General features: G+C 35.8%; 1 protein-coding gene across 2 annotated transcripts in view; it reads right to left on the bottom strand.

Annotated features, from left to right (window-relative positions):
- The window catches only part of LOC107667825 (dedicator of cytokinesis protein 1), a 288,581-nt gene that overhangs the window by 190,101 nt on the left and 84,620 nt on the right, over nt 1-13,860 (bottom strand). For both annotated transcript variants that reach the window (XM_016459540.1, XM_016459550.1), the window contains exons 19-23: nt 11,259-11,356; nt 5,440-5,529; nt 4,218-4,318; nt 4,009-4,137; nt 943-1,051 (exon numbers count right to left, since the gene is read on the bottom strand). In XM_016459540.1, the coding sequence (XP_016315026.1) occupies nt 943-1,051; nt 4,009-4,137; nt 4,218-4,318; nt 5,440-5,529; nt 11,259-11,356 (527 nt within the window). The remainder of the gene's footprint in view (nt 1-942; nt 1,052-4,008; nt 4,138-4,217; nt 4,319-5,439; nt 5,530-11,258; nt 11,357-13,860) is intronic.

Genomic DNA, 13,860 nt, shown 5'->3' with positions numbered 1-13,860 from the left:
TAAAAGGGGCTATGTATCGATACTCGAAACCACGATCAGCAATGCAGCGATTGGCTGGCGGCGAGACAGCAACGTAATGACATCATATCATTAAAAAAGACACCTGACGAAAATCTTGACAAATTTCTGAACCTTTATAAGGAAACAGCCAAGCGATCAAAACTACATGAATGGTATAATAGAAAAATGAAATGTGCACTGTTTTTATTACATTTTTTTTTTACATGATTCCCAATTATTTAAATTCACCATTTCTAGTATTTGTACAGGCTTTACATTTTTATTTCAATGTTGTAATTAGCAATTCATTTAATTTTATCTTTTAAACAGATTTGTTATGTGACAGCATTAATTAAAGTTTCTTAAGGGTCAAGATCAAGTTATCTGCATCTCCTGCGCTCCATCAAGCCACTTCCATAATAGCTGTCATCACTCAAATTAATGCACGGCTCAGATTAACTGTATACATAAAGAAATTTTAGAAGTTTTACTCATTTAAATATACTATAGCCTATAGACTACACAACATTATTATATTGTTTTTCAATTAATTTTTCAATTATTATTATTTTAAATGACTGTCCCTGGATCAGTAGGATACTCTACTAATTAAGTAGCAGTAGGACAGATTTTAAGTATCAATTCTGCTTAAAAAGATGCGATCTAATCCTGTTTACATGAAATAAGCCTGCTGCCGAGCAGGTTTAAGCTAACAGACCTGTTGCTATGACAGCAACTCCGGGATGAGCTTCGAAGAACCAAACAACCCAAGATCAGGCGAAATCGTCAACAATCAAATCCAGCTAACGGAGTTAGCGACGTACGAAGAACGGGCCCCTGGAACAGATGTGTAAATGTTTTTGTTTCTCTTATCTTAATGCTCTATTAACGCAGTGTTTAAACATCCAGCTCATCAGAAACTGGCTCCTAGAGCGTTCTCACCTTCACCCCGCCGGTCCCTTCAGCATTGCTGTTCATCATGGCGTTAAACGAGGCGAAGAGATTCCTCAGGGACTCCATGAAATCACTCTCGCCTTTGTTCTCGTAGAGCCTGAAGGAAAACACACAAACAGCAGATTATCAGGGGCTCGAGCGGCGAGAATCATTTCATCTAAATCATCAGAGAGGCAGCAGACCGCTCTACATGTGTTTGGAATGCAAATCCATGACATCAAACTAGCCGGAGCCATACAAATCCACATCAAAAACAATGTGTCAACCTCCACACACACACACACTCCCACCTGTTCACTGGCACCTCTAAACTAGCTCCTGATTACAGGCCGATCAGATTGATGAATTGCTCCGTAATCTAGTTTGAAGGGCAGAGAGCTGACGGGCCGTCTCGGCGCTGCTCCAAAGAGCCACACAAACACCGGGAGGATTCCCGCGCTCAAGCTTTCATTAAATGCTCACCGATGGCCTTTGCTGATGCGATTAGCGCCACCTGATTTTCTGTGCTCTGGTTACGGTGAGGGTCAAGACAATCTCGCTCTCATCCAGAGCGTTTACATTAGACCGGCCCTCTGTCAACACACACACACACAGTTAATGGCCCGTCAAATATATTGAAATATTCTTCACACTCCAGTTGACCATTAATTATTTTGAAGTGCTTTATACTCATTAATTACTAAAGTAAAGGGGAGATATGGTAGAATTGTATTATTTTTAATCAAAGGCCGAGGTCATATTTAACCTCAAAATAAAAATAAAATAAAATTATACTTTGCAAAAATCAAATCAAATAAAAAAATCAAGAAATGCTGAGGTCATATTTAATCCCAAAATCCAATGGAAAAATAAGGAATTATAATTAGCAAAAAAAAGTCAATCAATTAATACAACAAATGTCAAAAAATGCCAAGTTCATATTTAACCCCAAAATCAAATAGAAAAATAATAAATAAAATTTTGCAAAAAAAATAAAAATAAAATTATAATAAAAATAAACAAACAAGCTGTGAAGATATGCTGAGATCATATTTAACACTAAAATCAAACAAAAAAAAAGAAATATTTTGCAATAATCAACCAATCAATAAATTAATAAATAAATGTTAAGAAATGCTGAGGTCATATTTAACCCCAAAATCAATTAGAAAAAATAATAAATTAAATTTTGCAAAAAAAATGTATAAATAAATAAAACAAACAATCTGTTAAGAAATGCTGAGGTCATATTTAACAATAAAATATGAACAAGAATAAGCAATTGTATTTTGCAAGAAATAAATAAAATAAATAAATAAATATAGAGAAATATTTAATAAATAAGAAATAGTTTTTTGCATAAATTATTCAAGGTCATATTTCACCACAAAATCAAATTAAAAAAAAAATGACAAAAACATGAACAAAATAATTCTCTCATTGCTGTAATGACAGAAAAGAGTGAAGCACTTTTGTAAGTATTCATCATGGTAGTATGTCTTGTAATCTAGGCTCATTATAAAATAAAAACAATATTAATGTGAAGATGTTGAGAATTGTTTGTGTGCGCGCGTTTTGTGCAAATAATTGTGTGTATAGAATAAATGTTTATTTTAAAAATGATTATTTTGACTTTTTTTGTGAATGCTGGTTTAAAGGTCATCAGAATCATTCGAAGGAGAATAATGCAATAGAAAGATCCTGAGCAGGGCTGCAGAAAACACTGAAATTGATGAACATTTGATGAAACCGCATATTGATGCGGTTTTCCTTCTGACACCGATAGCTATTCAATCTTACGATAATTGTTATTTTTGGCCATATTTCTCATCATTTCCACAGCAGTCTGAAGCCCTGACTGGGAGACGTGTGCGGTCGGGTCGGCATGTGTTGGTGAACAGCGGCAGCAGGTCGAGTCTGTGAGCGAGCAGAGAAGTCAATCAGATCAGACTCTGCTCATTAGTGTCTCTCACAGCGCTCTGCGGTGTCAGGCGCTCTCAGCGTTCAGGTAGTTAAAGAGACACCATCATATACTTCACCTGCAGACAACAAGCTAATCACCAGCGCTGAACTTAATTTAGGCCGAGTCATTACTCAACATGTCCTCCGTCTCCCTAAATCAGCGCCGCTGCCCGTTCCACTTCCTGTCCGCCTCAAACACATCCTCCATCCGTCAGGAAACCAGGGCACTTCGGTTTGATAAAGGTGTGCCATTTCAGATCTGCACATTAAATCAAGCTGTCACATCTCTTAGCCTTAACTGCAGCTTATTGGCTGGGAAACCCATATTTCGAAGAAGAAAAAGAAAGAAGTTTTGGAGTATATGTTGGATACGCCACGGATTATTATCTGTTTGCTTTTTGCCACTCGTCAAAAACTGCACAATCAAAATAGTAAAGCTGCGCAGTTTGGAGAAAAAAAAGTTTTCTGATAAAAAAAAAAATGTGATTAAAATAAAATAATAAAAACAAAACAAAACACACAAAAAAAAACAGGTTTGCTGTTCTTGTTTGTAGGGCTGCACAATTTGGCCAATATGTTGTGATTATATATCAAAATGGCTATAAAATTATTACTAATATTGCTAGCTATATTACAAATATTGTTGGCTCTTTGACAAATTGCTGTGTTCCTCTTTTTTAAGTGAATGCATAAATGCAAAGTAAATAAATAAATACTAATTAAGTACTAAAAATAGTCTACTAAAAAAAATACTAAATAATTACTGTAAATAGAATAATTGTTAAATTTTATTGTTAAATAAAATAGCCAAGTATTTAATAATAATAATAAACAACTAAACATTACTACTACATTAATTACTAAACAAACAGTAATTACTACTAAAGTACTGCAAATAAGAAATTATTGATGTAATATTTGAATGTAAAATTAAAAAAATCAAGTACTCAATAAAAGTAGTAGTAATAATAATAATAACTATTATTGTTGTTGTTGTTAATAATAATTCCCTGGTTCAGACTACAAGCACAGCTCCGTGGATTTGAGTGATATGATATCCCTAAAGCTCAGATGTGCAATGAATAAAACAGAACATGAGAGATCTGAACGCACTGGTTGAAGAGAACGCGGGATCTCACGATGAACTTGAAGATGTACTCCAAAGCCTTCAGAGCTTTCAGCAGCTGCTCCGTCAGCTTCTCCGCATTCTCCACGTAGTTCTTCAGGACTTTTGTCAGCTTTCTGAAAATATCGGCACACATTGTGTTACACATGAAAACAAAGCACATACTGGCACAGAGAGGGCAGAATTTCACACTCACGTGTAGGCCAGGGTGGCGCTGAAGTGCTTGCGGATGTAGGTCTCCAGAACCGGATTGAAATGATGGAACTTCCTGTCTGCGATCAGTCCAATTATGAAGACCTTTCAAAAACAGAAGAGACACTTATTTAAAAAAAAAAAAAAAAAAAAAAAGAAGTAAAAATGAACAACCATGCATATTAAACCTTTTTTGATTTATTATTATTTTTTTATTTTTTTTGTAATTACTATTGAGTAGAAGTACTGATATAACATGTTATTACTATAATTCAGCACAACACACAATAGACTCAGACTGAGCTGTTTAGATTATGCCTAAATCCTATTATTAAAAAACTAAAACATTAAATACTGGGTCAAATTAAGCCATTTGTATAAAACCATTATTATAAATTATACTACGGGGCCGTTGAATGCTTCAATCTCTGATTGGCTGACGAACGTTCTGAGGTGTGCAATTATTTTCAGGGAAACGCACGGCGAACATAGTGCCAGGCAGCTCTCTTGACCGCATTACAGTTCCATATCACTTAGCATAGTTTACTGTAATAACGGAAATTAGCATACAGTACCTATACAGCACACAGGAATTACTGCAATCACACGTGCTCGCACACGCACACTACGGTCACGCAGTTTGCACAAAAAGGTGTTGTCAGCACTGCCATGACGATTTTTTCAGTTAGCCTATATAGTGTAGCAACTTAAAGGCTACACATGACATTTCTCACTAGCGAGGTAATAACAGCGCTGTTTAGAGACTCTGATGCAGAACACTGTTGAGGGACGCACAGAGGTAGCCTAATTCACACAAGCTCTCTCTCTCTCTTTCTCTGTGTGTCTCTGTCGCTCTCGCTCTCTAATAATTAATAACTGCATTAGAATGCTAATAACGGCTCAAGCCTCCATTACCAGCTTTTAAAATGACGTTTCTGAACTAGCAAAAGAGGCGTTGGATGAGATGCGGAAGAAATAATCCTACTCACAATAGCGATTTAAGTACAAAAATCGGACGAATCCCTTTAAATATATAATCTGATCGATGTCTTGAGGTGTGGTAACCGTAGTATAAGCGGAATAATTGACTCCGCTTCGCATCGTGGCCGCATCACCACCTCGGGTGTGCATTATTTTTCTAATAATTCAACGGCCCGTCGTCAATTATTCCATACTTATTTTTTATTTGTGCAGATTTATTGACGCACAGGCCATGAGAATCTTACCAGAGCATCAAACACAAGAGTATCAAAGGTTTCACTGTCTGAGTTCTCCATCATAATGTTGAAAAGGGCGTCCAAAGTGTCCTGCAGAAACTAAACACACACACACAGATTACAAGATGAAACAGAAACACACACACCATAGTGTGATGGTCAGTTTAACAGGATGATTTTAAAAGCTCTGTGCTTTGCTCTGAATCATTACTGAGAAAGCGAAAACGTGCAAACAGATACGCTGTCAGCTTCATGGACTGTCAATCTACAGCACATGCTGTCCACTTTAATATCTGCTGTCATTCAGCTGATGCTCAATGACATTCCAGCAAGGACATCACAGCAGCAAGAAGAGAATTACAGCTCCAGTCCAGCTACACCGACACATATGTGCCACAATTCAGACACAAGAGCAGAACTCTCATTCACTCAGCTCCCTTTCATTTCACTCAATGCATCATCCTTTTATCTATGTAATATCTATATTAGTTCATATGTCACATGTCATATAGCATTCAAACACATCATTTTCTCAGAATAACTGTAAGAGGCATAATAAATCAAGGTTATGTTTTTTATATTTTTTTTCAATATTTTTCACACTGTCCCTGGTCTTCAATAAATAAAAAATAAATAATCACTTAATCAATCAAATCAATCAATCAGATTTTGTCCCTTCAACTGGCAAGAATATTAAATTAATTAAAAATACTAAGGTGACAAAGACACAAGATAAATAAATAAAGACAAACAAATAATTAAAAACAATTAAAAACAAATAAAACAAATGGAACAAATAAATAAACCAAATTATACAAATTAATCAAATAAAAACAAACAAACCAAAAAAATAATAAATAACAAATAACAAATAAAAGGCACAAATGAAGCAAACAAACAATAAAACAAATTAAAAAAACTAAAATGTAATAACTAAAACAAATGAAATAAATAAATGAACAAAAACAATCAATTGAAAGAAAGAAAGAAATAAAGAAAGATTTTATTTATTTTATTTATTTATACACTGAAAACATCACTAATGCATGTGTAACCACGAAATGGCAAATATAACTAATTTTCCCTGAGAACAACAGATATAACCAAAGAGCAAAGTGCATTATACAGCATTATAAAAATACATGCATGATACCGGTTTCTAGAAAGTGTTGCCAAGGAACTTTTTTTAAAGCACATTGCACTGTAAACTATGCCATCATTTCTATTAACCCATATTATACTGGATCATTTATCATTATTAATAATATCCATAAAGTGCAAAATAAATTTGTTGCATAAATTCATACATTACATTTATAAAGTATATGTTAAAGTCTATTTAATGTTCATTTATATTTATATTATATTATTGCATATATATTTTATTGCATATATTTATATTTTAATATATAATAGCAATAATTTTTAAAAAGTTGTTTATATTTGCACACGTTTTAATATATTATTAATAATTTTTTTAAGTATAGATTAATATTTATTTTTTATATAACTGTTTATTTTTATAACCACTAATTAAATTTTCTCTGTTCTATAGGTAAGCATAACCATCATTTTTAGGCACCCCCTAGGGAACATGCACCCCTGGATGGGAATCACTACCATAAATAAAGCAAAGTATGTGGTAACCTGCTCTGCCCCAGTTGTGAAGGACTCCCCCGGTTCACAGCAGCAGTGCCTGCTTCTGACAGATGCCAGATCTAGCCACATGACACTCCTCCAGAAAAGTAAATCCCCCAAATATTTAGCACAGAACACACAATCGCATACACTGTAAACACACACACACACACACACACACACACACACACACACAGAGGTTTATAAATAAGATTGTTCGCACATTTGCTCTATTTCTGCACTTACAAATTCAGTGTGAAAACTCATTTAAAAGCTGAAATGCTCCACCTGAGAACGAGCGCGAGCAAAGTGCATTATACAGCATTATAAAAATACATGCATGATACCGGTTTCTAGAAAGTGTTGCCAAGGAACTTTTTTTAAAGCACATTGCACTGTAAACACACACACACACACACACACACACACACACACACACACACACACACACACACACACACACACACACACACACACACACACACACACACACACACACACACACACACACACACACACACACACACACACACACACACACACACACACACACACACACACAGAGGTTTATAAATAAGATTGTTCGCACATTTGCTCTATTTCTGCACTTACAAATTCAGTGTGAAAACTCATTTAAAAGCTGAAATGCTCCACCTGAGAACGAGCGCGAGTGTTTGGCACATCTGCTGCGTGGCCTCTGCTTACAGTCACTGCGACGAGGGGAAGAGTGTGCCCTTGAGGGGAAATAAATAAATGCTTGCGCTACCGCCAATGAAGCTGCTGTGTATATCCAGGACAGAACAAGTCCCAACAGATAGGAAAGTCCTAGTCTATAACGGCCGTCAATCTGTCATCAGTCTGAGATGAGATCCGGCGTGTTGAAGATGCCACCGCTCACGTCAGGTGTACACACATAACTCAGAAAGCAATCCAAAAAAAAAAAAAAAAGGGAGCAGGAGATGGAGGAAGAGAGAGCATTATTCTAATGAAAGGACAGAGATGATTTATGCTGGAGATGATTATTTCTGTGAAGAGTAAGTTTGCTTCGGTCGTGCAAAGATAACATTCACTAGGATATTTGTTCACTGAGCTGGAGGCAATGGAAATGGGAACTAATTGAGGATTTGAGTCGATATTTGACACTAGGAATGACAAACTAGAATTTAACAATTCAGGTTGTGAACTTAATGTAATCATTCTTTTTGATTCCAATAATGATTTTATAAAGAATATGAAATAAATAATATAAATTAATTATATATTTTATATATTAAAATATAAATCACTTTTAAATATTTAAGAATGCACTTTTATATATTTTATATAATTTTATATATTTTAGAATTCACTTATATATTTTATTTAAGCAGATTGATATATATTTTCTGTTTGAAAATATAAAATGTAAAGAATCTAATGAATATTTAAATACACTAAAAAGCAATACTGCTTTTTGATAACATTTTATTATTTTCTAGAACTGCTTCAACTGATTCACAGCGATACTTTAAGAGTGTGAGTCTTTTTGACTCTCGATTCATTTGAATCATAAGAATCATTTGTTCATGAGTCACACTATACAATTTGTGCTTTACATTCATTCCTGCTTGAACGTTGAGGACATTGGAATATAAAGATATGTTGTCGATTATTTCTATATTACTTCGTGGCTTTCCTTCTCACATTCAATTAAAAAAATCTCAGCTAAAATAAAAGTAAATGATTCCGTGGCGAAACAATGACAAGTTGTATTATTTGTAGTGCATAACAAATGCATTACAGATTATAACAGTAATATTACATATTTAAATTAAACCATGTAAAATGTAAATATTTAAATATCTAAAGAAATCTGAAATAGTATATTTATTTATTTACTTATTTATCCAATTTAAAAAATACACAGTTAACAGAATTTATTTAATCATTCATTCATTTATTCATTAAACCTAGTTTTAGTTTATTTAAGCATTGTATTATTAAATAACATCGTCCCAAAGTCATGTCAAGTTCCTCCTCAGATGTTCTAGTAGAAAGTTTCATCCTTCAAATGTCAGATAATAAATAAACGGGGCGTAAATGTTGCGGTGCCCTTGAATCATTGCCGCAGATGCTTCCTCCAGTGCGTTTACAGTGAAGTGAGTGATCCGTGCCATAGGGCCGATTCCTGAAGAAACCCCTATCAGGAACACAAAAGCCATCCTGCAGCATTATTACATCGTCCTCACAACTTTCATGCGGCATGTCTGCGCCGGCCAGAGAAATCCAATTCCAAACTTGGCAGTGGTAGGAAGGTGTTGTAGTACACAGCGTGAGGAAAGTACATAATCATGTTGAGTGGGACGCCTGCAGGAAACATTAAGGGAAGTCTGTGTGTCTATCGCTCTGGGTGGTGAGCGCTGAATTATTCACTCGGTGTCTGGCCAATAAACGCACTGCCGTGTGATCGGGGTGTGTGTGCGTGTGCGTGTGTGTGCGAGAAACACACGTACTGTAATTGTAGTCATCCTGTGAGTGTGTGTTCTGCATATTAACAGCTGTTTGAATTAGCAGCTTCCTTCAGGCCACCCAAAGACAACTTTCATGTTTAAACACACCTCCGATTTGAATAGTTTTTGTGTAGTTGAGGAAATATTGCAATATATCTGTCGTTGGGCCTTATCCCAAATCAAAACTACTTCTTAAACTGTAAAAAGATCATGGTTCCAATTCCTCTTACTGATTAAGTATTTATTACAACAAATGCCCTATTCTGAACGTGTAGTTTCAATTATATGAACATTTAGGTTTGATTTAGGTTGATTTAAATCTCACAAACTGGGTATCAGGGCTCTGCCAACAAATTATTTTAAATAATTTTGAACTATTTTGAAATGGAATTTTATTTTATATTTCATATAAAAACTGATTTTTATTTTATATTTTATGTCATTTAATTTTTTTTATTTTATATTTTATTATAATTTACATACAAATTTACTTTATTTAATATTCTATTTTATATTTCATTTTTATTTTAAATTTCATTTTATTTCATTTTTTATTCTACCTTTACTTATTTATTTAAACTTTGTAATTTCGATTTATTACATTTTTTATTTTTTAATTCTACATTTAATTGTTTTACAGTTTTTTTAGAAATAATTTCATTTTTATTTGATTTAATTTCAAATGCATAATTGTGTACATTTTGTTTTATTGTACATTTTATGCAGTGTGTGCGTAGGATGGATGGACGGACGGACGGATGGATGGATGGATTCAGAAGTAAAGCGGTGAGCGTCTACGGTTCTGGTCCGTGGTTTTATATTTATGTGGCAGAGACATGGCAGAAAAGCTGCAGAGTCTGTTAGATAGAGGCTGAGGGGACATTTACAGCACACAGTCTCTGCCTCCATCTTTCTCTCTCTCAGCGCTGACAGCTCGAGCGTGTTTGCCTTCAAACACGGCCAGAGAAATCAGTCCATGAGACACACCGCCTTCAGGAGCAAACTGGCATTCAAACGCATGATCCCTGAGGGAAAAGTCATGAAACCAACAGAGCTCTGCCTCATCTCAGAGGGGCTTTTAAATCATATGCTGCATAGGAACATAAGACTCTACAATAGACAGAAATCATTAGACATTCAATGATTGTGGTTACAATTCCACTTACTGATTACAGTATTTAGTACAACAAAAATCACTCCATTCTGAATGTGTACTTTTAATTACATGATCTCAGATATTTTGTATCAGGGTTGCTTCAATTAATTGAATTTAAATGAAAAAAAAAATTATAGAATGCTTTTTTATTATTTTATTATATTTTATTTTATGGATGGAGAACACAATTTAAACATTTAAATTGCAACGCTTATTTTGAGTTAGATATGATGAAAGCTTATTTCGAGCATTTCTATAATTTCACAGGCCCAACCACACACCCTACTGAAAACACTTACAGAAATGCAATTTCTAAATATATCTCAGCACGTTTTGCTGTTGCCTTCCAAAAAAACTAATAATCAAAAAGCTTTGAAGTGCATCAGAGAGTTCATTCATAATTTCATATCATAAATCAGAGAGCAAGTCTCCACACTAACTTCAAACGTTTACATTAGCAGCACGAATGTCTGCATGAATCCAAACGGACGTCTGAATGAAAGCTGTGAGTTTGTGTTTCTGTGCGTCAGATGATCCACACGTACCTTGACCACCTCGCCTCCCTCCACTTTCATCAGGTGACGGAGGTTCTGCTGGAGCAAACTGGTGTTGGATCTCCACTTCAGCAGCCCCAGGAGATCAACTACAGGAGAGCAGAGAAAAACCACATTAGCACATTCACCTCTCCATCCTGGACATGAAACATTCATCATATAGAGACACATGAATAACATGAGCTCTCAGTCTGACTGGTCAAATCTTAAGCCATGAGAGGAACTGATTTCACTGCGGTGATGATATAAAAGAAAATTAAAATCTGGACAAATATGAAGCAGTTCATCAATAAGTGTTCATAGATTAGACAAAGGGAATCACTCAACGATTCACGGTCACAAATGTTCTTTAACCCCTTAAGCTCTTTGGCATATTTTGGATTTTTTACTGATTTTGGCATACCTGAATTTAAAATAGTGCCCTACTCGCATACATTGGAGTAAATTGATAAAAATGGTCTCATTTCACAGAAAATACCCTAAGTTTTAACACCCGTGTGGAATAATTAATATTTTTATTGTATTTTTTTCATAATTTAGGATAAACACAAATAAAAAAAATCTAATTATGATTTTTATTAATTATTAAGTTTTTATTTGAAAGTCTGTTATTTAAGATCTATTTGGTCCATCTCCATGCAGAAAGTTTCTTTTGATTTCACTAGGTGCCAGTAAACGGGGAAACAAGATGTTTTTTTGTATCATTTCAAAAAAAAAAAAGTTATTGAGATTTATTTGAAGGGAGGCAATATGTCCACTAGGGGTCTCCATTCTGCGAGTTCAGGAATATGTGAATTTAAAAGAGTCCCATTCCAATATACATTGGGCTAAATGGATAAAAAAAAGGTCTAATTTTACACAAAACACCTTAAATTTTAACACATGGGTGGAATAATTCATAATTATTATTGTATTTGTTCACAATCCATAGTTTCCCAACTCTGCATCGAGCTAGCTGCTAGCGCGCTATGGGGCGGTGCGCATTTCGCATTCGTTGCGCCCTCCTTCCTCATGTTTGGAAAGGCATAAATCGACAGTGAATTGGCCTAGGAGTTTGATCGATGTCTCTTTGGACAGATCTGATTGGGATCTTTTCAGACATATGACACATCGCCCATCAATATAAATGTGTTAAGGCAAAACTAGTAAAACTAGTCAAACTAGTATCCGCACCACACGGATACGTTGTTTTCGTTCAAATCAAAGCACAAACAACGTAGAAAACGTATCCGCATGGCGCAGCTGACACAGAACAGAATACACTGTTTGCGTTCAGTGGATACTCTTCAAAATGGCACTAGGGGAGGAGACGAATTGTTGAATAAAGTTTTTTTTTTCTTTCTTTTGCACACAAAAAGTATTCTCGTAGCTTCGTAATAATACGGTTGAACCCCTGATGTCACATGGATTATTTTACCAATCTCCTTGCTACGTTTCTGGACGTTGATCATGGTTGTACCCTTGCTATCTATGGGAGGGTCAGAGAGCTCTCAGAATGCATCAAAAATATCTTAATTTGTGTTCCGAAGATGAACGGAGGTCTTCCAGGTTCGGAACGACACGAGGGTGAGTAATTAATGACAGAATTTTCATTTTTGGGTTAACTAACCCTTTAAGGGATTAAATGATTCTTACTGGATGAATCAGACTGTGATAGTGGGGAACTCTGGGAAACACTCATGACAGTTTTACAGTTCAGCCGGTTCCCTTGAGGACTCTTAACACCGCCTGAGCGGCTCCTATAGACATCGTCATGGTAACAGGAGCAAGTGACTTTTTAACCTCAAATGAGGCATTCCAGCAATCACTTGAAAACAAGCCAAAGTGAAATTACGTAATCTGGTGAGATGAGGTTTTTTCAGGAGTGTGTTTTAAAGGTGGGGTAAGTGATTTCTGGTAGCCAATGTTGACATTTCAAATCACCAAAACAAACACGCCCCTACCCCAAAAGGGTATCGCCGCTATTTTGATAGCTCCGCCCCACACATACGTACGCAACCCAGGCATTGATTAGTTCTGTGAAACAAAGCAAAACCAAGTGGCACGGCGCGACAAAATACTATAGAACTCATTATAATCAGTGATGCTGTCTACACTGGATGCGGTGCGGCACGACAAATCCGACAGAAAACTGCTGCTGCGTTCTATTTATGACGTATTGAAACAAATTTCAAATGATTTTCAACGGTTGCTTTGTCTCGTCCAGTGTAGACAGACCTTAGCTGTTGCGGCGCGGCTGGATGCAGTTGGATGCATTGGAACTGTCGCGTCCGGTGTAGACACGGTGTTACTCACCAATCGAGAAGAAATAAAGCAACCTCGGCGTCCGATCACAGGCCTTCCGCTCCCTGAGTTCTCTCCAGCGCTGGAAAGCTGACCCGATATTTACACAGGTCCTACTTCTTGCCTTATCGTAAGCCTTCTTTTGTTTCCGCAGACCTTTTCCTCTTTTGCTTTTTTTATCCACCATATCTACCTTTCTGTCGTTGCTCGGCTCGGCTAATGTCCATCCTGTGCACTGAGCGCTCTCTCCTCGTCGTCATGAGTAGACACGCCCCTTACTGCTGATTGGCTACAAGTTTGTTTTGCTAGT

Source organism: Sinocyclocheilus anshuiensis, unplaced genomic scaffold, assembly GCF_001515605.1.
Source record: "Sinocyclocheilus anshuiensis isolate Anshui unplaced genomic scaffold, SAMN03320099.WGS_v1.1 scaffold493, whole genome shotgun sequence".
Lineage (NCBI taxonomy): Eukaryota > Metazoa > Chordata > Actinopteri > Cypriniformes > Cyprinidae > Sinocyclocheilus > Sinocyclocheilus anshuiensis.
Note: the sequence above shows the minus strand (reverse complement) of the source record. Positions and strands in the feature narration are given on the sequence as shown.